This window comes from Melozone crissalis, unplaced genomic scaffold (assembly GCF_028551555.1).
Source record: "Melozone crissalis strain CALT ecotype California unplaced genomic scaffold, PUWL_Pcris_2 ptg000004l_1, whole genome shotgun sequence".
NCBI classification, from domain to species: Eukaryota; Metazoa; Chordata; class Aves; order Passeriformes; family Passerellidae; genus Melozone; species Melozone crissalis.
The window spans coordinates 22,028,375-22,053,355 of NW_026535782.1; the positions used below are offsets into that span (position 1 = coordinate 22,028,375).

General features: G+C 39.9%; 1 protein-coding gene across 1 annotated transcript; it reads right to left on the bottom strand.

The window, feature by feature from the left end:
• Positions 1 to 4,014: 4,014 nt before the first annotated feature.
• On the bottom strand, positions 4,015 to 24,726 carry DBX2 (developing brain homeobox 2). Its single transcript, XM_054277057.1, has 4 exons — positions 24,247 to 24,726; positions 12,379 to 12,474; positions 7,721 to 7,908; positions 4,015 to 5,369 (listed from the first exon to the last, which is right to left on the bottom strand). The coding sequence occupies exons 1-4, from the start codon at positions 24,578 to 24,580 to the stop codon at positions 5,046 to 5,048; spliced, it is 942 nt and encodes a 313-aa protein (XP_054133032.1). The 5' UTR covers positions 24,581 to 24,726; the 3' UTR covers positions 4,015 to 5,045.
• Between the last annotated feature and the right edge of the window lie 255 nt (positions 24,727 to 24,981).

The following is a 24,981-nucleotide window of genomic DNA, read 5'->3' on the forward strand; positions in this document are numbered from 1 at the left end:
GCCAACCAAATAAATTTAAGACTTAAAACATCTCCATTGTTCTTCAGACCTTATTCCATGAAGCACTGGAGGATAATCCCAGAATACTGACATTTTGTATAGTCCAATTTTTTTTTTTCAATTATTAGAACTGGCTTTTGCACATCAGTGATTTCCTCATCATGTTTCTATTTTTCAGAACGATGAAAGATACAACAGAGACATTCCCAGTGACTGAAAATTTATTTTGTTCCTTTCATAATGTACTAAATGGTACTGATCATGTGTCTTAAATTTAGACTGAATCTTGTATGTGCTGATGTTTCCATGGTAGACTAAGTGGCTAATGTCACTCATAGTTTAGCTCTTATCTAAACCCATGATTGCAAAACAGAAACAAATTGAAACAGTCTTCTTTGCACAATACATGTGCATGTTCAGCTACCTTCATTCAAATATTGACCTGTAAATAAAATTACTTGAAAAAACTGAAGAATTCCTCAAGGGTTGAACGCTTATAAAAAGTGGCATTTCTATGTGCTTTAGAAAGCACTGGAAGATCACTATAGAGATGTTATCTTCTGACATCCCTGTCCACCATGCCCAGCTTCAGTACTCAGAATTACAACCAATATAAAACCAAGGAGTTGCCATTCTCCGGCCATGAATTTTGGTGCAAGTCTGCATGGGGGAACTTCAGACCCAGGTTTAACTATCCCAGTTTACCTTACAGTAAAGGTGATCAGCAGTCACCAGGTACATACCTTGGAAGCACACTCACTTTAAGACTTCCTCAGTCCACAAGCATTTCATCCACTGCGAACCTTTCTCTATAGGGGCTTTTTTTTTCTGCAGGTCTCCCTGTGGTTCAAAGCTGAGTCTTAAGTTAATTGGACTCTAATTCCTCTCTGTTCCTTTCTAAAGGCACTGGATTTACAGCTATCATCATGAAATTGGTTTGTCTTTCCTTCTAGTATGTGAAAATCAGTAACAGTCTAGTTGGTAGAGGGTGCTGAAGCATGTGAATGCACTTAATTTATGTCAGTCTTTTGACTGCAGAACATACATTCATCAGAGGAGCTGTGTGGCTACAGTGATGGCAACTGGTATTTAAAACCCAGTACTAGTAAATCACAGCAGATAAAACAAATCTGATGTATTACTGCAGCTCAGGAGTGACATTTGACCTTTGTACTACTGTTCTGACATTGAAGTTAGTAATGCAGTTTTGTGCCTTAAAGCAGCCCTGTTCTCAGCAGATCATAATACTTGATTCCTGTTTGGCAAAGGATCAATAAAAACAAGGTAATTTTCAGAAAATCATTTTACACTGTAAATATATACAACTAAAGTTTAAGTGCTGACACACCTATTAAAAATCCAGTTTCTAACAATGTTATATGAGGTGCATGGAGGAGCTAGCTGGTCTTTCATGTTCACAGGCTCACAGCTATTCACATGCAGTAAAATATGACTGTGACTGTGTCTGATACAGACTGCAAAAATCTGCATTGTGATACATTTTACAAGTCCAAGAGCTTTGAAGGAAATCAGCAGCCTCCTCTTAGGTATCAGGGAAGCTCCTCTCCCTGTCTTTAAGAACACACTTTCAAGATCCACATTCAGACCTGTATGGATGACCATCAATAGGTGGGATGAGAAAAGTCTCTTCTGTTCCTGAGGCTGCTGGGCTGGGCAGTGAGATCTCTGTGTCAGCAGCACAGCCTGAGAGCATGGAAGTTCGCAGCTCGGTTAACAAAGCAAGTACTGAGTCTCAGCCTTTCCTCTCTGTCCTTGTTGTATTCTGTATTACATTAGCATTGATAAGTTGCCAGAACAAACAGAGAGGTGCCCAGTGAGTATAAGTATCTGCTTTGTTTGCAGCCTCTGAAGAGATAAGGTATTTAACTGTGGTTTGCAATTTGCGGTACCTGAACTCTCCCCAGTCCCAGATCTCAATAAATGTCCATCATAATATCCCACAGCTGGTAACTATAGCCTCAAAATGCCACACACAGGAAATACCTCAAGTACCCTACAGCCATGCTGCAAGATCATCCATCAGGTCAAATCTGTGAAGACAAGTAGCACATTGCTGGTTTTAACCTAGGTGTCACTGGTATCTACCATGTCACTCCCTCACACCAGCTGCACCACATCTTTCACCTCTGCACTGTGAATCTTATGAAGCAGTTCAAGTATCTGCTGGGCACTTTGCATACGTGTGCTTTGTTCTTTCTAAAACTAGTAGGCATACCATATTTGAAGAAACCAAATACCACTTGATCCTTCACAAAGAAAAGACTGGCACTGTAAATATATTTTTGTATTTGTACAGGGTGCTATTTCTCATTTACCAAGTTTTCACAGTATGGACTGAAGAGAAACTCCTCCTTTATTTAGCAAAAAATCAGAGGAATAAAAATTTTGTGTTTCATGGGCCTAAATCATAATTTAATCAGACTATTTTAGATATAATTCAAGATTTGGATGTATACTTCAGGGTTTTTTAAAAAGCTTGGTCAGCATTTTCAGACAAAGAATCTTTTATCTGGCATACTGAAACTTCATTCTAGCTGTAAAGTAAGAACACTGATAGGAGGTGTTAAGAGATTTGGAGAACCTTGAAATGGTTTAAGTTTTAACAGGCTACAGTGAAACCAGAATTTGTTGAATTTAAAACACCTTTAATATTCCAATTGTGAAACCAATGCTGCATGAGCCTTGCTTGATCTTTGCCTCAGTGAGACAGCCTTCAGATGTATTCTGTTCAGCACATCAGCTCAGTTTTGACAGTAGTTCATATTTTGTGCTTGCAACGCCGTGAACTGAAAGAATTTCCCAAGGAGCATTCTGAATCACATCTCCCATTACCAAAAGTGTTGCTTCTAGCACTGAGGCTTCATTGACTTGCAGTAAAATAGTATGAGCAGCTGGGAAGGCTCCCTTTCCATTAAAGGGGAGATTAAAACCCCCCACCACCCCACCATACAGATTTCCTCCAAAATGGGAAGCACTGATGAATAGATGCACACACATATACCACCACCTGATCATTAGATGGTACTCTGAAAATACTGCAATGCAATTTCACACCCATCTGGGCTACTAACCCTAGCTGGTTCTTCAGGCAGGAGCTGGTCAAACAGGGCAGGATTTCAACACCAAATTCATCCCCATGTGTACACAATCTGTCTGTTCTCCTACCCACCAAATTCTTCTTGCACAATCTGAGTTGGTTTCGGGATTTCAATTGCAAGAGAGGAATAAACTCCTCTCATTACTGACTAATATATAACACATGTTCAAGGGCTTTCTGAGGGTAGGTGTTGAGGCAGCTTACACTAATGAAGATTTGTAAATGCAGGAAGAGATAACTTCTTAATTCTTCTGCAATTTGTTTTTTTCTTTAAATCAAGCAGAGGAAATCACATGCAAGGAATGCCACATAATGCAAAACTAGGATTGCATATTTGGCCACTGAGACAGCAGGACATGCACAAGGCAAGGTACAAAACTCACCTTATCATGCATAAATGATACCAGGATCATCATTGCAATCTCAAGTTTTTTATCTGCAGATGTATCCAAACTTCACCTCCCAGATAATACAATGTAACAAGGGGAATAGTAAATCATCTATCAAAAGGTAAAACATTAAATAACAACTTACTCTACAACAATTGCATGGTTGGAAGATGTACAATACAGTTCAAAATATCTGAAGCTCAAGGCAAGTATAATCAGAATAATCAGAAACATTCAAGGCATATATGATAAGAAAAGCCAGACTAGATTATCATAATCTTTTGCCTAAAAAATGTATCAACAGAAAGAAAACAGTCCCTATAAAACCTATAATGTTCTCCATAAGGTTTTGCCTGTAACATAAAATATCTTTAGTCTCTCTTCTCAACAAAGGCATCCATAAATGTATGAAAAAGAAAATGAATGCTATGCTGCCATTTTAGCTATAAAAATTTGCAAATAAAATAAAGAAAGATACACCTAAATTCATAGACTGACCTCCTTAAATTGGATTAAGCAAGCAAATAATTTTAAGTAGCTTTAATAATATTCAAGGCAACTTGTATTACACAGAATACTGCCCTGTCTTTGATACAGATATATGCTAATGCGTCCTTACTGGCACCAGTTTAAACAGCAATAAGCCAGGAATAATGCTACTATTGGTACATCATCTCCATAAGTAATTTTCTGAACAGGCTGTATTAGCAATTTTTCCAGTTATGGGCCTATTGTTTAGTGCATTTTTGGCTACAATTCTACACACTGTCATTGCAGTTTTGACATACAAAAGATTCTACCAACAGCCAAAAAAAAAAAAAGACACCGCAATTCAAAGTTAAGAATGCTAGTAGATTCATGCATGGACAGAAAGACAGAAGCCAGTGAACTTCACTTTCCAGTACACACACTCATCAGAGTTACTTAAACATGGAATATTTTAGGTTGGTTGCCTTTTAATATTGCATAACTTTACCGAGGTTATCGGTTGACCTGTGACACTTTAAAGCTAATCGAATACTGACATAGGTGAAGACAGATGGAGAAAACACACCAAAATGCTTGCATTTATCCATACGAATCTATTGTGTTATTTCATGAATTTCTAAAAGAACCCAAAACCACTTACTGTCTTGACAGAAGAGCTCTTTTTATCTCATGCACAGAAGAAATTAATTGGTCTGACTACAATGAGAGATAAAAGTGATTCTCTATTAGTGTATTTTTAACTAGCATCACATACAGTGCAGATGTATAAATCAGAGCACAAATTCAGATTCATGTTCTTCACTTCATTTTACTTACCATCAGTCCCTATTTTACTTTTAAGGTCAGTATAAGAGTGGAAAAGACACAAGAAAAAACTGAGTATTGAAGAATACTTCTTTAGTCATTAGTTGTTTGTAATTTTAATGGTGTTAGACTTTAGCATATTTTTGAAGCATAAACTAGTTAGCTTTGCAATGTTCAAATATTGTTAATCTTAAAAGACTGCTTATTTGAAGCCTGCACTCTTCCACTCCACTTACAAACAGCCCCTACTCTCTTACACTTGATGATGCCTTGTTTGCAGTGTCTTGGTCAGGATACAAATAGAGTGGGCTCTGCAATGAATTTGCTCTTGGAGGTGGTTGTGTAGTAGTCAGTCTTTCAGAATTTCCTGGAGAATTCTCCCTCCACCTTGGACTTGCCCGCTCTTCTGACATTTCCCACACAGATGGGCATGGAGAGGTAAAATTCATGGTGGATCGTGAGAGGTAGTTCTCCTGAAGACCCTCTTCTTGGAGGCACCTGTTAGAAAGCACTTCTTTTTCTTTGGAGTTTCGCCATTTCATCCTTCGATTCTGAAACCAGATTTTCACCTGTTTGCAAATTAACGAGAGTTTATTACTATTCTTTGCTTTAAACAACTTTGCCCTAACAAGTGGTTTTTTCCTTTCCATCCTCTTAGTTTCATTCTTTGTTATCACAGTAGAGAACCACTGAAGCCAGCTGACTGACATTATCTGAAGATTTTCCCATCACTATTTACTACACCTGGAACAAATATTCGCCTTGACTTTCACCACCTACAACAGATTACTTAGCTTAGAGAGGAAAATGGACAGCTCAATAGCTAGGGATAGAAGAGCTTCCTACAAACAACATCCTTCTTGACAGAAGAGAATTCCCAGAGAAAATTAGTATCATCATTAAGAACTAAGTGATATGACTGGTGGTGTGAAGGTCTCTATTAAGCAGAGGCGGTAAGAAGCATGACTGTCCCCTTCACAAACATAGCTAAAATCAGCTTGGCCATACAGAAAAGTGTGTTGTGACATAGGAGACAGGATTGAGGATTTAGAGACATTTTGTCTGCCTGACTACAGTTTTCCAGGAGTTGCCTAGAACCCATGTGATTTTGAGATAAAATCAACTTTTCAAAAACTTTGAGTTGCAATTCTTAACACAAGCATTCAAAGGCATTTATGAAATGCTGGGGAAAGCTTGGGGGAATATACAACCAGGAACTGGTTTTACATGAAGAGAAGAAAGGTAAGGGTGATCAATCAAATTATTCAGATTAGGTTCTCTTTTCCCTTAAACATTTGCATTTAGGTCTAGTATTCAGATACTTGATATGCAGACAAAGGTATGAGAATCATTGTCTTAGATGACATGTACTGTTCCTCCAGCACAACTGATCAGAAAATTGAAGAAGTACCCTTCACAGCAACTTCTCTTCCTTTCATGGGGGGTATAAAAAAAGAAACGAATATCATCTGGTCTGTCACTATCACAAAATTATATTCTTGTAGTGGTAGTGGTTATCTATGCATCATTACATTATTTTTACACACCCAAGCTCTTGAATAACATCAGCACAGAAAGTAATCTCAAGGAAATAACTGTAATATTAGGAATTTGACTACATTTTGGGAAATACTTTAGGCAGCACACTGGTGAGCACAATTGCACATTTCGATTGCAATAGTTTTACTGCAGAGATTACAGTTCTGTACCTCACACTGAGAAACACAACACTCCGCTTTTGTGTTTATTGTTGCAGTGCTTGCAACAGTGTCAGAGTCACCAGGTCGCAGGAACCAGCACAGACCACCAGATCCAACCTCCTGTGCAAACTAGAGCCAACTGCAAAGTTAGATCAAACTGTTGACAGCCTTTTCAAGTTCTGAAAATCTCCAAGATAGAGATGACAAGAGCTCTCATCACCACTCTCAGGCTTTTCTGTCCCCAAGATAGCTTCTGCACATGTATCTTAAGCACTTTCAATCTTACTGCATTCAAAGAAACAAAATTGTACTGTCACCTCTCAGTATATCAGCTGCAATTTTGAGGGCTGCATCTACTCCAGCACCTTCAGAATCCTACCTGTCAGCAACTACCATGTTAATTTTCTGCTGTTACATGCCCTCACAAACTTTTTCCCCCCCAGCTTCTTTCAGATTTTGTGCTCCTCAAGCCAGGCATTTTTCCTATGTTTTTATCTGCAGATAGGCGAGGACCCAAAGATTCCCGATTGTGCCACTGCTGCTCAGCACCACTATTAATGTAGCTGTTCAGGCACAACACCTAACTGGAGGCATTAGACCCTCAGCTAAACTCTAAAATCCTGCAGCAGACCAACTCAGACTCATGCAAAAAATCCCATGAAATGGGAATTGGCAAGTAAAGTGGGAGTGTTTTAGCAGGTCACCCTGCAAAGTTTTATTTCTTATGCTATCTCTCAGCTCTAAAAATATCTTTCTTTGTGCAGTCAAGTGTCATTCCATAGGGACGGTTGCCTGTCTGCTGCAGAACAGTTCCAGAGGAAGTGCTGTTGACTGCATTGTCCCTAGCTGTTCATCTGTGAGTGCAAAGGGTGGAATGAAGGAATGATCTATGCTCTCATGTTTTTGCCTTTAGAGCAGAGGGATGGAGCATAGTTCCCTACCCCAAAGCTTCCAAGGGAGCTCTGTCAGACAGCAAAAAAAAGGGAGTTGGAAATGAAACACAGAGGTCATGTTTCTTTGTGTGAAAATGAAGCCATCAAGTTTTGAATGTACACAAACAGAAAATAAACCAGGAAACTGTTCAAGTATTCCCTAGTTTAAACTGTCATTGGTTTACTGAGGTCTTTGCAGGTAAAAGAGCTCAGGGCTGCCCCTGCACTGTTCAGTTTTCCTCCTTCAAAGTAATTTTAAAGATTTCTCCCCAAAAGTACATTTCTTACCTGAGACTCCTTTAGACCCAGGTTAAGGGCCAGTTTCTTCCTGTCTGTTTTACTAATATACTTCTGCTTCTGGAACATTTTCTCCAAAGCTTTCCTCTGGTCTTCAGAAAAGACAGCTCTTCTTAATATGCCTCTCCGGGATTTGGAGTTAGACTCCTGGGTCAGAAGAGGCAGCACACCTTCCTCCCCTGTTGGAAATAGATGAGAATTTTCCAAAACATCTAGCATATATCAGAGAACTATTAAGTGCTGTTCATTATAATGGTTGCAGACTCTTGTCCCACTTTTGATTTGTTGGTGTTATAAGTGTGTTGCAATGCTTCAGTCATGTTCAGTAAGGATTAAATCCTCACTTGGATATAGAGGTGTTGTCAGTAGTCAAGAGTCTCCCCCTGACATGGTACAAAGAAAATCAGATAAGTTCATAGAGGAATATTAGGACAGAGCCCATGCTACTGCAAAATTCAAATATAGTCAGGGGGAAACTTCACTTTTCTTTGCCTGTCATCAACACTGAGTAAACTGCAACAAGTTTTCCTATGAGTTTATTTACTCCTTGTGTGGAATGTAAAATGAGATAAAAGTGGTCTGTAATAGTGATTCAAAGAAACTAAGTAGGCTTTCCTCTAGTTTTTTTAACTAATGAAAGAGTTTCAGAGTGATCTATTTCTCAGAAAATCCCTGGTCATTCACTTAGTTATTATGAAAGTACAGCAATTTTTATATTAGAGGATTTGGAGAGTACTTGGACTTACTTCTTTCAGCCTGGTTTCTAATCCTTTGACATCTCATAGCAAGTCCTGGGAGGGCAGCTTTCAGTGTATCGAATCACATCCCTAAATGCAAGCCTAGAGGGAGCCCTACCCTGGAAAACAGCCTCAAAGCTGGGGACAGAGCTGCAGTGAAGAAGTAGAACTGTTTACACAAAGAGCACAGAAACCCAAAGATAAACTTCTCGTGTTCCTCACACCCAATAAAACCTAAAGCCATAGTGCTTTCCCATGCTCCCTCTCCCCTAGAAAGATATGGTGTATGAGAAGCAGTCCTTGGTGAGGCTTCATATGCTTCCAGTGCACCCCAGCTTCCTCAAATACTCAGGAAGCAGGAGAAGGGATCAGTTGAATAGGGCCCATCATCAAGCAGGGCATGTGATAATTAGGGAGATGCAAACAGGCCACAAAACAGCTGCACTTTGGCTCAGAAACCCGTGCCATGGCTGTACAGCCACAGGCACCTACAATCTTGCTGTAGGAGAGGCAATTCAGATGCAAGTTGCCCTCCTGCTGCCCACCACCTTCTCAAGTCCAGGGTCCTAGACTGCCCTCCCAGCTTACAGTTACAGCAGCAGCAAAGGTGTGCTGCTGCTCAATTCCTACAAAGGATATGACCATTTTCATATCAAAGCCAAAAGCAAATCCTCCCTGAAAATCAGATTTTCTAAAATACTAAACTTTTTTTTTTTGTGTAGAAGTCTATCTATTCTAGTCAGCTGTAATGGGGTGGGAGGGAAATGACATACATTTTTTCAATTGATATAGTGCTCTTGAAAATACTAATGAAATCCAGATGCAGCTTCCACAAACTGTCCTTGGGGCTACACCACATTTCAACTCCAGTGTATTATACATACATACACCCACAGAAAAACAAACACACATATATGGAGGGTATTGTAATATAATGATGAGAAACTGAAGTGTATATCTGTATGTCTTGCAAAGCTGACTAAATACTTTTGTAGCCATGTGTGACTAGTAACACATGATATTGATATTACTTACACTGCCCCTACATCCTGCTTCCAACTCTGATTGATTAGGGTCAGATTTTAGGATTCCCTAAAATAAAACTACCCCTGTGAAACATTACTGATTTAGAGTCCATTGCATTCTGTCAATTCTTTTCTTGAACTTTTCACGTCAAGAAATCAAGACATTTTTATTTGGCACTCATAACAGCATGTAGTAAAAAATATTGCAATGTTACAGTATAAATAACCCTTAATTTATACATATGTACTTCAGTTTTCAAAATTATATCTAAGACCAGATAAAAAAATCATAACCTACTGGTTAATGTCCTGATATTTATTACACTGTGATATGCAGTCAGACTTTATCCAAATCACAATAAACCATCTGCAGAACAAAAGTCAAAATACCACAATGGAAGGGCAAGCCAGGCTGATATTTCTCTGGGGACTTCAGAGCCTGTTCATAACCCCCACTGCATGCTCCAATCACACCTACAAAACTGGGAGCAAGCTGGGAGCCTTCCTTCCTCATGCATGTTTTCTCTTTCTTCTCAAACTTTGTCAATTTAGGTACCTTTTCCCAGGTAACCTCTGAGTAGTTTCTGCTGAATTGTCAGCATTCTCAGGTTTAGTGGAAGGTACAGTCTGAGCCAGCAGCAGAACTGGTATCTTCTCTCCTCCCCACGGTGGGATGAGAGACACCAGCAAGGGAAGAGGCGTAACAGGGCTGGTCCTCGCCTCCCGGCCTCCGCTCCACAATGGAGTTGTCAGCCAAGGACAGAGGACGCCAAATTATGTGACCCCTTAAAATTTGTCTTGCCTGGCTGGTTGTTAACAGTCAATCAGCAAGGAAACAACCTCCTGCTGGAGCCTCAAGGCACCAATTAATTCCAGTTCAGGCAGTATGTAGGGTCCAGTTTAACACCTATATTAGAATAATAGTGAGGTATCTTTACATTCTAAGGCACAATATGTGATGGATTTTAAAAGATTAACTGAAGAAAATTTAATGATGAGCAGAATGAACAGAAGCATTAACAAACAGTCTATGGAGCAAAATATCTGAAACCTACCACCAAGTGAGTAGCCTAGAGAATTTTTTTTTTAAATAAGCCATATTCTAAAATGCAGTCCAACTGTTACACAAAAACTGAATTTCAGTTTGTGGATTATAGACCTTTTCAGTGCAGCAGGATAGGCAGTCATTTATACATTTCAACAATTCCAGCAAAATTAAATATGTCAGTTTGCAGCTCATCACTCTGAACATGCAGCAGGTTCAGTGTTCTGCTCACATAAATGTGACCAACTATTTCCTATGTTACTGATTTGATTTTTGTTAAGTCTTTCCTTTGTATCCTAATATATAGTGATAAATGTCCCCTTAATCTGTGGAACAATCTTCATTTGCCTTCATGGCAGAGACCACCTTGAAGGAGCAAGTAAAAGCTTTAGTCATGGTTTCCATTTTTTCATTAGAATTCAATACATTCTAGTTAAATGGACAATTAATAGGTCACTTCCAAAATAGTAGTGTATCAGTCCTGGTTAATAAACAATCCCCACAGTTGATAATGGGCCTATGTATTCAGCAAGTCCCTGTATACACTCAGCTCATCCACTAAATCCCTTTTCAGGTAGACAGGGTTATATGGGAAGATGAGCTAGAATGAGTCTATAAAAGTCAGTTTCATTCACTGCTTTATTTTTCAGTCAAGTGCTTTAAATGGTGTCCAGAAAATCTCTTGGAATGTGAGACAGGAGAAAAGACTGGCATATAGAGTATTGCTTTATGGCCATACAAAAGGGCAACTGACCCTTGCCCAGGCCTTTTCAATGTGAAATGGTTCCTAAAGTTCATCTGCACAGTGAAAAATTGTGGTGAGGTCGCGTGTGGATGAGTAAAGTGAAAGTGGTGATTGGTCATGGTGCTGTCAGCCATTGTGGGAGAGCCGAGGCCATGTAAAACGCTCTGTGGGAAAGTGTCAGCCCCCTAAAGAGGTGCTCAGAAACTTGCAGCTCATTAAACTGCCAGCATTTGCTGCCTCACTTGTCAAGAATCATTCAACTTAGCAACTGCCCTTCTGAAACATTCATAAAAAGCATGCACTTTAGTCAGGAATGGTTTGAACGCAACTGTGATAAAAAAGTATATGCCAGAGCACATATAAGTGCTACTTTTCATTTGGATTTGACAAGAAATTTGTGCTTTTCTTTCTGTTTTGAAGAAAGAGGGAATGCCCCTTCTGTTTTCATTCCTGAGCCATAAGCACAAAATCATGACTGTCCATTCTTACAACTTTGGCTTGCCATCTTCCCAATCAAGGTTAAATTTAGTTTTGGATTAAATGGATTCTTAATCCTGAACGGATAGTGAACACTTGTGAAAATTCTCTTTAACGTACTTCTTCAATTTTTTACATTATAATTAGAAAGAGAAACAAAATTAAACATGTGCACACGTTTGACTACTATAAAAAGAATGATTGTTGTATTTAAATAATGCTAAAGCTTCCTGAATCATAATCTACACCCCTAACAAACATTAAAATGCAGCACACATTTTACAATCCTCCAGCTCTTTTCTTATTTGCAAATGTTTATTGACACTGATTTTTAAAAGAGTTACTGATTTTAAAGAATTGTTTCCAGCACACTGAAAACAAGGCACTTTCCTAGGTTAGCCCTGTCTGGGTGTCTCAATACCATTAGAAACCTCTCACAATTGCTCAGTGTACTTAAGTTTGATAAATCTTTGGAAACCCTCTGAATAGGATTGCTGTGATTTTACTAAGGAATTAGCTGCTGCCATTGCATCACCAATTAGTTTTCCAGAACACATTAAATCCTGCTGCTTTGGTTTACAGAATAACTCAAGCATTACTGATGAAGCATAAAAACTTACTTGGAAAAGCAGTGGGGGATGCAGGGTGCTGACAGGACCCACCGCAGCATGCTGAGTAGAATGGTGGGGCTCGGAGAAAAAAGTGTTTGGAAAGAGCTGCAAAGAAAGCATAGATCTAATTGATTATCCATTGAGCTTAGGTGATATTCATAACAACAGTCCTCCAAAAAGTCAGTGTGTAAAGTCCTGCCCCACAAGTTCTTTTTCCTTTTTTCAACATGGTGATATTTTTAAGGCAAACAATGATAAACCAAGTAATTGCTCTTTAATTTAGCAAGGTTATTTTACATGCGTAGCTTAGCTATAATATGCAAAACTCTCCCTATATTTATAAAAATGAAGCTCTACAGACTAGAAATTTCCTTCTGTAATTGCTGTAATTATGGCAGTTTTCCTAAATATTGGTATTGAACATATTGTTTCAGTAATATGTTGTTGAAATAATGAGTATAATGAATCTGAAAGTTATTTAAAATAACTCTAGCAAGCATGTCATCTTACAAAAAAAATCAGCTGGAACTCCAATGCTGTTAACAGCACTCAAACCAATAATGTCCTCAACAAGAAACCTTTAGGAATAAAATTTATAAAATGCCATGAGATGAAACAGCTGAGCTCTACAGGCACGTACTACAGGACCTGATTCTGTTTCTCTGACTGTCAACTTAGTCTTGCTGGGCAAGTGCTCTAAATTTAAATAAACCACTTGCTGAAGGCTCTGCTTCATACAACAAAAAAAATCTGCAAAGTCAACTCACAGTATTAGGTAATATTTGGTAAATTTTTACAGATTTTTTTTAATTGCAGTCTCTCATATCTAAAAAGAGCTTTCAAATCATAGAAACGTCTTCATTATCTATTTATCCCTTAATTTTTTTCTATAAGGATCATGGGATTTTCCATTAATCTTAATTACCTATCAATTTCTGCTTGTTCTAGTCAACTATGAAACCTGGGATATTTTTTTGTTTTGAAAAAGATACATCATTGCTAGAACTGAACACTTGTAAAATGTGATCAGCATCAAAACATCTATGTCACTAGATGTGACATATTGGTTTAGGCACAAAATAAGTGGCTCTAGAGCCCGTACTGTAGTTGTCCAAATCTCCAGAAAAAAAAAATTAAAATAAAAAAAAGTAACTGCAGACTTGAGTAAAAAAAAATAAATCAACAATCAAAAAGAAAGGTAAATAGATAAATGTATCTAAGCCATGCTACTAGTTTTTAAAAATTTTTCAACTGCAATTAAAAATAAAGATAATTCAAAATTAATTTTCCAAGTATGTATTAGGACCTCAAAATAAGTTTCCTGACCCTTAAATTTGCGGTTATCCCAGAGTAAAAAATTTATTGCTATAGAAGTCTAACTCTAAACATTTTTTAAAGTATTAACTTGCAATTGCTGGCTGAGAAGCATTTTAGTGGTACAGCTTTCTATTGAAATTTTGCTGTTTCTAATGAAATACAAATTAACTGCCTGGTTTTGAGGCATATACTTGCAAAACATTGACAAAAAAGAATGATTTACACCAGGCCTTAGCATTCTAAAGGTTCTTTTCCACACAAGACCACCAAATGTGGAACACATCCTTAGAAACTTAAAATCATCAAGAACGTACAGCCAAATCCTACTTCTCCCATGTATCCAAAGGGTTTCAATGCAACCGGTGAAGTGTGTAAGCTGGAAAGAATCTGAGTGACACAAAAAGCACAGGAGCTGTAGAAGATAAATATCAGCCAACCTCCTGGACATTACAGCTCATCATTGACAGTATATTTTATCCTCTGAAATGCCCAGACTCTCAGGTGAAGGAGCTTTTCCTCCCTTCCTTGGTAGACTCATTCCTTGTGCTTTTATCACATTTCCCTTACAGTCAAGCGAAACTCTCCACCTCTGAAAACATAACTTAGAATACAGAAGATGGCACACTCCATTCCTTTGCCTTCTTCTTAAATGCCTTGGATATTCCTTGGCTGCCATAATGTCCTATTCCCTCCAATCATTGCTCCAGCACCTTATTCATGGCATGCAATTTTTGTCAGACATGTTATCCTGTCCCTGATATTCCCTCTTGTAGTTTCTTAACTCTGTCCAGTTCCTTGCTCTGTTTTGATAATGTGGGGTTCATAATGGCATGTGAGAAAAGCAGACGACACCTGTACAAATCAAAATTGAACAAGCTACTGACTCAGATAGAGAGCATGTTCCTGCAAGTAATGACAGGAATAGGAAAGGACAGTTTCCTCCACTCACTACATCTCTCAACAAGTAAGCTGCAAGCATAAAGGTCTGAAGATGGATCACAGTAAAAACTTAAGTAAATTGTTTGCTTAAGCAAACTCCAAGCAAGCAATATATTTCCATGGAAGTTGCTGACAAGGATTTAATAGAGTAGCACAGTACCATGATGCAAACAGATGAGATCTTGATCTTAATTCTGCTCAAGTTGATGGAAATCAGGAGTCTGGCTTACCTGGGCATTTTACTTAATTCTTTCAACCAACTGCTGCTTTATTTGCCTGCAGGGCACGTACCTCTATGAAGCAGAATATTTGCTTAAGTAAGATGCAGGTGAAATCCTCAAATCCTACTTTGAACAAAGAGGTTCCTGAGCTCACTTCTCAATATTTAGTCTAGATCCTGAGTAAAAAACAATGCCATGATGTCTCTCTATGCCTATAGCCAACATGTATGTCCAACCTTTTTTAATGTGCTGCAGCTATACTGATGCACAGGTGAATTCTACATTACATACATGAAACTACACCCCTTCATCTACTGAAGTTGTTGCACTCAAACCAATGTGCAGCAGTTCTGCAGAGCTACATCAGTAAAAACAATGTGACACAATACAGGGATACTCAACCCTGTCTTGGGAGTTCTACATGCAGAAAAATGTTAATGCTTCAACATATCCTTATATTTTATACAAGTATATATAAATATATGCACTTATATTTTTTATCTTCAATAAAAACAACACAGTTAATCACATTAAATGGCTTCCACTACCTGTAAGAAACTCCATTAACAGAATTAAAATTGCCTAGAATTATGCTGAAATTGTACCTGAAGAAATGGCATAATACAGTTTTGAGAACAATAAAGAGGAAGCACTACCTATTATTTTCTTTTCACATACATCACAGCAACTCTATCAATATCTGTTGATCAAGAGACCTAAAGCAAACACTCTTTGTTGTTCACATAAGGCTGAAAATTGCTGAGATGTCAGAATATTAATTATGCCATTTTTTGGCCAGAATGAGGTACACAGTAACCAAAAGGCAGCTGTTGCTCCCAGAGATATATAGGAACTTAAAGCAGGGGCAAAATCCTAATAATTTGTATTCAGGACACTTAAGCCTTTTTCTGCTTTATATCTTCATTTTATAAAACCGAGACTGTGTGGAATTTTTTCACAAGACTCACTTTACAGGTTTACCTTCACACATGCATGAAAAGTATCAAAGTGTAAGTGCCTTTTGGCACTCCAAAAACTGTACTAGATGCCTTAAAAGAAAATGTATTGGATCATATATACAAAAGTATTAAATACCTAGGGTATGGGGGTTTTTCATAAAACAAATTCTTTTGACACTGGTGCTGTATACAAATTCTAGTAATAGTGTTCACTACATTTATTGCAGTGAACAGAAATCATTTTACAGAAAATAAAATAATACTAAACATGTAAATGGACCTCAAGCTTATCTAGTGCTAAAACTCAGAAAGCATTTCAGATACTAATATTTTAAAAGACACTGTCTGGTCTGAAAATATTATAAATTCAAAAGCCCTTCCACTAGAAAAGTCATACTGACAATGGGATCAGAAGTTTTCCTTCCAACTATCCATCATTTTGAGAGTAAGGCTCCTAAATACAGTCCAGCTCAGTTATGCAACTTTGAAAATGGCTTAATATTAAGGAAACTGTTTACTCTTTCTAATTCTACTGTTGTGAAATAACTCAGCAAAGAGTGTAGGCTAACAGCCATCAGGAAAGTGGGAAGGGGTGAAGGAAAAATGGCTATTAAGGGACAGTGAAACTGATGGTAAACTTCTGGTATTATCCATACAGGCTCCTTCACTGCACATGCTGCTGGTCTGTGGGGGGTTTTAAAGATAACTGATAAAAATGTGGTATCAGCCTGTGAAGAGAGCTGAAACACCTCCAAAAAGATTATTCAGAAAACTGCCTAGAGCCAGCTAACAAACCTAACAACAGAAGCAGAGAAATCTCGAGCTGCGTGAACACTTCAATTCTCCAAACACGCTAAGTCCACATGAACTGCTTTCCACCATGATGCCTAGGATCCAGCCCTTGCAGGAAACTTAAATATATTATCAGTAAAGCTATTGTATATCATCTGAGAACTTTGGATGGTTATGGGCACAACTGGAATTTCCTACTTACATCCATTCTTGGCAATATTTAAAGCAGGCTTTTGCAAAGCTGCAGGGAAGTGTCATGTCATGAAGAGTTCCCTGAAAACAGTCCAGCAGTAGCTCTGCCAGCTTAGAGATCCAGCTGAGCTGCATTTCTGCTCCCAAACCACAAGCCCTGGACCTCATGATGAGTCACTGCTCTTTCCCTAGCAGTTACTGTCTTTAGAGTGCAACATTCCAGCAGCAGTTGTGCACCCCCAAAGCATTTCAATCCAACTGCAAGAACAAAGCAGCAGCCACTGCCATATCCCACCCAAAAGCAACTGCCATCACATGGAAGTGGAAAAACTTCCTGCAAGAGCCTGTGGTGAAGAACCACACAGAACTGGCTTTCCTGCACTCCCAAAGTTACCATTTGCTTCCTATTTATTCCTGTAAAACACAACCACATGAATGTTCAAAGGAAGTCAAGCCAAATGGGTAAAGCAGAGTAGCATCCACAGATCAGTTTTTAAAAACTGCCAAACATTCAGAGAAAGGGTTTTAAAATTCTAAATATATATATTTTTAATTCCTACACAAACCATGGATGCAAGGAGTGGGCTTACATTTTTATGCTGGGTCATGGTGGGGCTTTCAAAAATTGGCAGAGCAGCCCCCAAAATGGGCTTGAAATGTGCTAACAGCATAATCATCACTTACATCTACAGCAATGTAATGGCCAAGAGCATCACAGTGCAGATTATCTGAAACCACACTAATCACTGTCAGTTTTCAGAGCATCATTCACATGCCTAATTATTATGTTGTAATTTGTTGTACATGATTTTCACCACCTGAGGAAATACACCAGCCTGAGACTGGTGACAATACATGGTCAGATCTCACCTGTACAACCCAAAGCAACAACCAAACTCCACAATGTTTGCCAAAGACTCCATGGGTACCCTGATGTCAGGAGTAAAAGTGGCTTTTACCCTCTCCATGCCTCCTACACAGCCTTGCTATTGAGAAGATGGGAATCTACCTGTGGATTTACAACATTTTTCTGGCTTTGTCCTTTCTCAGGATGCCCATGTACTAGTGTGCCTCAGCACTTTATGACTACCAGTTCTTGTCAAAACAGGCATCACTGTCAGTTCTCTGTCTAAAAGTTCAGTGTCTCGCCCAAGTTCCTTGTCTGGGCCTCCTGTTCAGACAATGAGAAGAGAGAAGTAGCTCTACATAACAATTCATCACCTTAAAACAGACACAGAAGGTGTCTCTGGAGGCATCTCTCTCTACTGACTACAGCTTAGACAAGACACCTACTTTTTATTAAACAGCTGAATTGCCATGACATTCTTCTTGTCCCTCATAGGTAACATCAAAAGAATACTATCATCTGTACAGCCATAAAGACTAAAAAATGTAAAAAATTCAGCTAGAAAGTCATTAGTTATTTTCTTTGATTTTCAACATACTACAATTTGTTTAGAAATTATTTCCTCAACAAGCGTGGCAAAATTAAGGTCAGCTGCTGCAAGTCAATATTTCACTGGTTTTTCATTGTTGCAGCACTAATTCAAAATTGTACAAGAGGCCAAAATGCACCATTTACTCCTGTGGTATGCACTGATTAGCCAACTTTTTTTACCTGGAGCAGTCTTTACTTGTTGCAGTATTGCTAGCTCCAAAGAGACAAAAGTCCCAAGATAATATAAACAGTGTTAGAATAAAAAATAACACATGGCAAATTCTTTCTTCTTTTTTTTTTTTAACATAGGGGTTTAGTATTTTTACATTTGTACAAGGAAATACTTTTTCAAGTTGAAACTTGAGATACTCACATAGTCACAAGGAGGTAACATTCTCAACACACATTCAGAATACCTCAAGAGAATTATGTGCTACAACTGCAGACAAAAGTACCCTCTCATGAAAAAATTTCGTAAGCTTTTCAGTACAAAGCAAAGGCCACTTCTCCAAAGTGACAACTCACCTCAAAGAAACACAGTCCAGGTTACTGAAAATATTTGGATGTATAATTTTATAAATATCAGAGTCTACATAACAGACATTTGAAACAGCCTCTTACTGCTTTATATACCTGCAGTTGTTTTCAATTGGAAAAAAAACCCAAACTCCCCTTTCTGCTGTGGGGTCATGACTGACCACAAAACTACCATGTAAAACATCAATTATTTTGCAGAGCTGCTTTATAAAAGAATGCAAAACACCTTCAGAGGGCAATGGAAGCAGAGAACTCGCCTTCCAAAATTTAGGAGGATTTCTTTAAAGAAAATAATAAAGACACAGTACAATAAAACCTGAAATCTGCACTTAAGTTTGCCTGATGAGATTAATCCTTACAAAAGTCATGAGCAATATACCACAGGATTTCAGAAGACCAGCTCTTTCTGGTGTACAAAATACATTTCACAGAAGTTAATTCAGTTACTGTAGGCATGACTGATTCCATGGTTTCAACTCAGTCAATTTCTTTTGTACAAACTCCACCACTTGTCTTCCTAGTGCAGCTCTGAGATCTTCTGGTGGTATCTAAGTCTTGCCAAGGACCAAATTCGGGATCCTCTTCCTTCTGAGAGCCGGCACGGCGAGAGCTGCCAAAGGAAGGAGCGGTGTCCAGCCAACGCTCGTACTCCTCACCCAGCACAGCCTGCCACACTAGCGGCTGGGTCGCAGAGTAGCTGGCACTAGGCTAGCTCTGGCAACCTCACAATGAGGACAACAGTTTGTCCTTTAAAAGCCATTTTGCAGCCACTCTTAAAATATGCTGGGCGTTCCAGACCAATTCTATTAAATGGCTCACAAAGTTAACTGGAAACAGGAAACGTGCTAGTCTGTGATTTCTAATGCTTACAAAAACTTCTTTGCTTCCAAAGACAAACTTTCAAAACAATTACAGTGTCTCAGTGCTCCTGGCAATCAAGGAATAAAAAAGGATGCCAAATAGATCTCCCCACCTTAAAGCTTTCTATCTCCAGAAAACACCAACTAAACAAGAAAATCCTAAGACTTGTCAGTCAGCTTGTTGCTCGAGTTAGATGAGTCAAGACAAAACATTGGGCTTTTTCCTGTCTTTTATTTTACTGAAAGCTAGTGTTACATGTCGCTTGAGGACACACCCTGGCTGCCAGTTGGCTTGGAATCAATAATTAATAAGCATTAATTCACTAAAAAGAGGTCCAAAATTAAAGAAAAAATATCACTTGAAATTTCAGTAATTTAATTGTCTCCTGGTTGTCATAAAGAAACACAAGACACTTTATTAAATATGGGAAATAAGATATGTTTGATTCAGGATAGAATTGGTGGTATTACCTGAGAAGACAAAAATCGACATCATTTTCCAGAGACTTAGCCTGCAGAAGACTTGGTTTAATTTCCTTGCAATGCTACCAGTTATCTGTATTATCTCAGGTGAATCACCTCATTTGGTTTTGCTCCAGCTTCTCCTCTACACAATAGAAATCTCTCCTATCTCACTGGTTCAATGTGATGATAACTGCATCAAAATGCAAAGTACCCAAATGTTACAGAAGGAAAAGACACATTGATAGCACAAATGTATCTGGATATGTATAAAGTACATCTACGGATGCTTACTCTAAGTCCAATTTGTATTTATATATATACTATATATACTATATAGTTCTTCTGTTTTCTTTTTTGTTATGCTTGCTGTCCTTCATTCTGCTCTCTTGTATTCTGATGCTTTAGGCAAAAATCCCCTAAGATAAATTTCTGAGCAGGTTTTACAAAGGAATTATCTCACTGTTTGTTTTGCTGCAGTTTTCCATTTCCTTTTTCTGTTCATCTACAAAAATGCCAAAATTAAAGCAGAAAGCCACATTCTTGCCACATGACCATATTCACACTGTACAGCACTTCCTGTCAACCTCCTCCTGGACAAATGACTTAAGAAGAGCAGAGATATTTAGAAAAATTATTTCAGGTAGCAGAGTAACTTCACATTTCCCAAGGAGGTCACTCAGCTCTAGTGCCAGCCAATATTTCTGGAAACTAAGTCATGAGGAAATATTTGAAGTGGACCTCTTTACAGCACCTGTGCTACAAGACACAGCATCTCAGCATCCTCACATCTGATTTTTATGTGTCAGAAAACACTGAAGAAAACCGTCAAGTCTTCTAATTTATCCAGAATATAACAATAGGCTTGGAGTCAAGGGACTAAAACCCAGATTAGCGAGAGGAAATTGAGGACAGCACAGAGCAAAGGGGCTTCAGAAGAAGTGCAAGAAAGCCTGTGGGAATCCCAAGCCAGTATAAATTGGTATACCACTGCAGAAGGCTCATGAGTTTATTATACAGCAGTAATGCTCCTTCTGCTTTTCTTTCCTAAGTTTTATGTAACATGCTCTTTGCTCATATTCTTCTTAAATTAAACCAAACTAATTTCAAATACCTACAATGATTACATTTAATTTTTTTAAATGTATATAGTTATGGAAAGTGATTATTTAAACTTTCACAGACAGCAAATATATTTATTTCTACTATGCTCATTAGATGATGTAATATTTAGGGTGTGACTCTTCCTGAGTTCTTGCTCACTTTTTTATTCACAATAATTTTGTAGGAGATGTATGTAAAATACACATGCAGATGAGCACTTGAAATAGTCCAACTAATACTGTAAATTAAGGGAAGGAAACTTGCTGATACAACTCAGTTGCTGAGGAGTTACAAAAGGTGAAATTACCATGATGAGATAGCCCAGCTCAAGAATGCCAACCTGGTCTCTTTTGCCACCATGGATAAGTGTTTTCCAATTTACAGAAAGAAAATAGGATTTACATTTGTTAGCACTTTTATGTTAAAAGGTACCCTAAAATGGAGTGGTTTCTTCAAGTCTTCCCTTTGTAGGTACTGTGGATATATATAAAAAGGTTCAGCTTATTCAGTTAAGTCTCTGGTGTGATTTTATACTTCCTTCTTTTTGAGAACTTCTGGTGACCTCACCAGAATTTGGGACAACATGAGTAATATACTGTTTCCAAAAAGTCTGGTACTTTTTCAATTTCTTTTATTTTTTTTAATTAAAAAATAAAAGAAAACTTGGCTTATGCGAAGGTAGTTTATTAGGGAACTTTTAGTCCCTGCATGATCTATAAAGCACTTGTTAGTTCACAAAGATTTTTTTAAAAAAAAATCTTGCATTATCATTTTCAGTAATCTTCTGAAAGATTTCAAGAAAGATTTTCTGAAATGCCATGTGATTTTGGGGTTCCAAATGCGAGCTTATTCTTTAAAAAAAAAAAAAACAAAAAACCAGTAAATTAAAAGCCCTACCTAGCACAAATTCTTAGTCAAAATATCTTCATTAGTCCCTGAAGGCTAAAATTTTTGTTCTGCCAAAATGTTCCTTTGCCTTCTCACTGCATAAACAAGAAACATTACACACAGCCTGACCACCCCAGCCCTACTCACAAATGCAGTGTCTGGTCTGAACAGTTTCCTCAGTACACGCCTACACTAGAGACAAGAGACTCCTTAGAAACCACAAACTGGCTCAGCAAGACAGTTCCAATCTAACTCAAATTTATGAATGTTGAGACAACTAAGCGTCTTCATCACTTTAAGACACACAAGTGAGATCAGAATCAACAGATCCCTGTTAGAATATAAAAGTCACTGTTGCAAGTGTACAGTCACAGGAAAATTTTCTTCTGGGTGCACGATGAATGAGGAAACACCAGTATTTCTCCAGGCTCAAATCTAAGAGCCTGGTGCTTTTGCCAAAATCTGTGGGAGCTGTGGAATCAGAAGCAGCATAGGACTGGACTCCAAATCGCTAGGCAGACCTAACATAATAAAATCACAACTACTGCTATGGGTCAATCAAAAGAAGAAATAATCCTGGAAACAAACATTTGCAAAACTTGGCATTCGGGAACTTCTGCAGCAATTTACCCACAGCTTTTTAAAACAAACAAACAAAAACCCAGTCAAACAAACTAACAAAAACAACAAATAAAACCCAACAAAATACCTTTACCTCTAGCAAATAAGAGTGCTGGGGCATCTGCTATCTTCTCTCTTTCCACAAATAAATATAGCATTTTCTCCAGAACTTTTTATCAGGGTAAGGGCAAAGGGCAGGCAGGGATAATATTCATCGAATTGCAGGAAGATGATACTTGTCCTGTTCCCTGGCCTAGCCTATAGTTAGTTAAACACGTTTAAGTAACTGATATGCTTAAGGTGCCACTTACCTGAGAGGTCAGGAGCATTCAGAAACCTTAATGTACTCTTTGACTCTCTCCTGCCTTTAAAGTATATAATGCTAAAGGATTAAATACTACTTTGGAATTTGAAGAACAGTTTGCAGAATCTAATTGAAATAAAATTATGTTTAAAAAGAAAACAATTACTTCTGTTTTCAAAACAAGCCTTTTGGTTTCACATCTCAAAGACTTAAATAAATACAGTTCTGCTTGTCTGATTTTCATTTTAAACGCATTTAAAACTGTACTACTATAAATAAAAATTCTTAAAATACCGCATAATATTGGAATAATTTATGCATTCTAATAGAAAAGCAAAATACTATATAGATAGCGAGTCTAACACCAAATTAAATGAATTGACTACAATCAGTTCCATGACTAACAGAAGTACACATTTCTTAAAGTATGTTGCTCGTGCCCAGACAAAATGTATCTATACGAAAATCGGCACATTCAAGAAACCGAATGGGTTTTGGAAACCTGCTTGTTTCCAATCCTACGGCACGGATTCCTGCGGGCCCCCGGCGGCCGCGAGCTGCTCCCCACCGCCCGGCAGGGCGCTGGCTCTCAGTGTGACACCGGGCTGATAACGCATCTTTACACCTCTCTAAAACTTTTTTATTTTCCCCCCGTCCCTGGTTTTGTCAAAACTTCCAGAAAATTGCCTTTTCTACGTGGCTTAATCCTCCTTTTGGCAGGAGGAGCCGGGTCCTCCACGCCTTGCTGTCCCGCAAAGCAGGGCGTGTAGAGAAACGGGCTGCTGCCTCCCGAGCTATCGCTACTTAGGAGATGGGACTGCTCTCCTTCCTCCCAAAACTTGGAATTTCAGACTTTCCCGGAGCGCCTGTTGGCGGCGAAGCTTCTACCACCTCTGGAGTCCGCGGGACGTCAAGACCTGAAAGAACTGCGATTAGGGGCGTTTAACAGCACCCGACGCGGCCATCGCGGGGCTCTGCCGCGCTCTCTGCACCCACAGGTGCGCCGGCCGCTCGCACCACCCGCTCCTCGGCGTCCCGGTGCCAGCGGCACGGCGAGACCCTCGGCCGGAGCGCCGGGCGCAGCCCCCGCCGCCCCCGCGGCACGGCCCCACCGGGGCTCGGCGTCCCGCCGCCGCCTGCGGGCTCCCCTCCGGCCGCCGTGTCCGCCGTGCGGAGCGCGGGGCCGAGCCCTCGGCGAGCCCCTCGGTGCCGGCGGCAGGACGCGGGAGGGGCCGGCGCTCACCTGTGGCTGCCGGCGGGAAGATGCCGCCTCTCTCCGCCGCCGCGGCCCGCGCTGGCGGGCGGCCGCCGTCCGCCGCCGAGGGGTTAAGCACTTGGAAAGCCCATCTTGCCGGGAAGGGACCCCCTGAGGGGTTGATTTGTTCCGCCGCGGGGCACAGCTTGAGGGGCACGGGGTTGGCGGGGAGGGGACGGAGCTGGGCAGGGCTCGGAGCCCCGGCCCGCAGCAAGTTCTCGATGAGGAAACTTTTGCCCAGGTTGCCGAAGCCCGGCGCCGCCGGCAGGTTGAGGAGAGCCGAGGAGCCCACCAGGTCCCAGTAAAAGGCGCTGGGCAGCATAGCGAGAGTTCGTACCCTCTTCGCCCTGCCCAGCCCGGCCCGGCCGCCGCGGCCCCTCACTGGGCTGGGACGGGGCGCCGGGCTATGGGGCCGGGCGGGCTGGCGGGGCGCCTCCCCGAGAGCTGCGGGGAGCGGAGCGGAGGGCTCGGTGAGGCTGTCCGTGGAGACGCGGCGCCTCTCCGCCGGGCTGGAAGGTGTGTCCAAGCGCATTCATTATGTCAGCCGGGGACGAGGAGTGATGGACGCGGCCAACAATGCCGCCTTGCCCAGCAGCCCCCCGGGGAGGGGGCAGGGCGGCAGCCGAGGTGGCCGTCCCGCCGTGCCCGCCCCGACATGGCGGCGGGTCGCGCCTCCCGCTGAGGGTGCACCTGTGCGGGGGGACGGCCGGCGCAGGGAAAGGC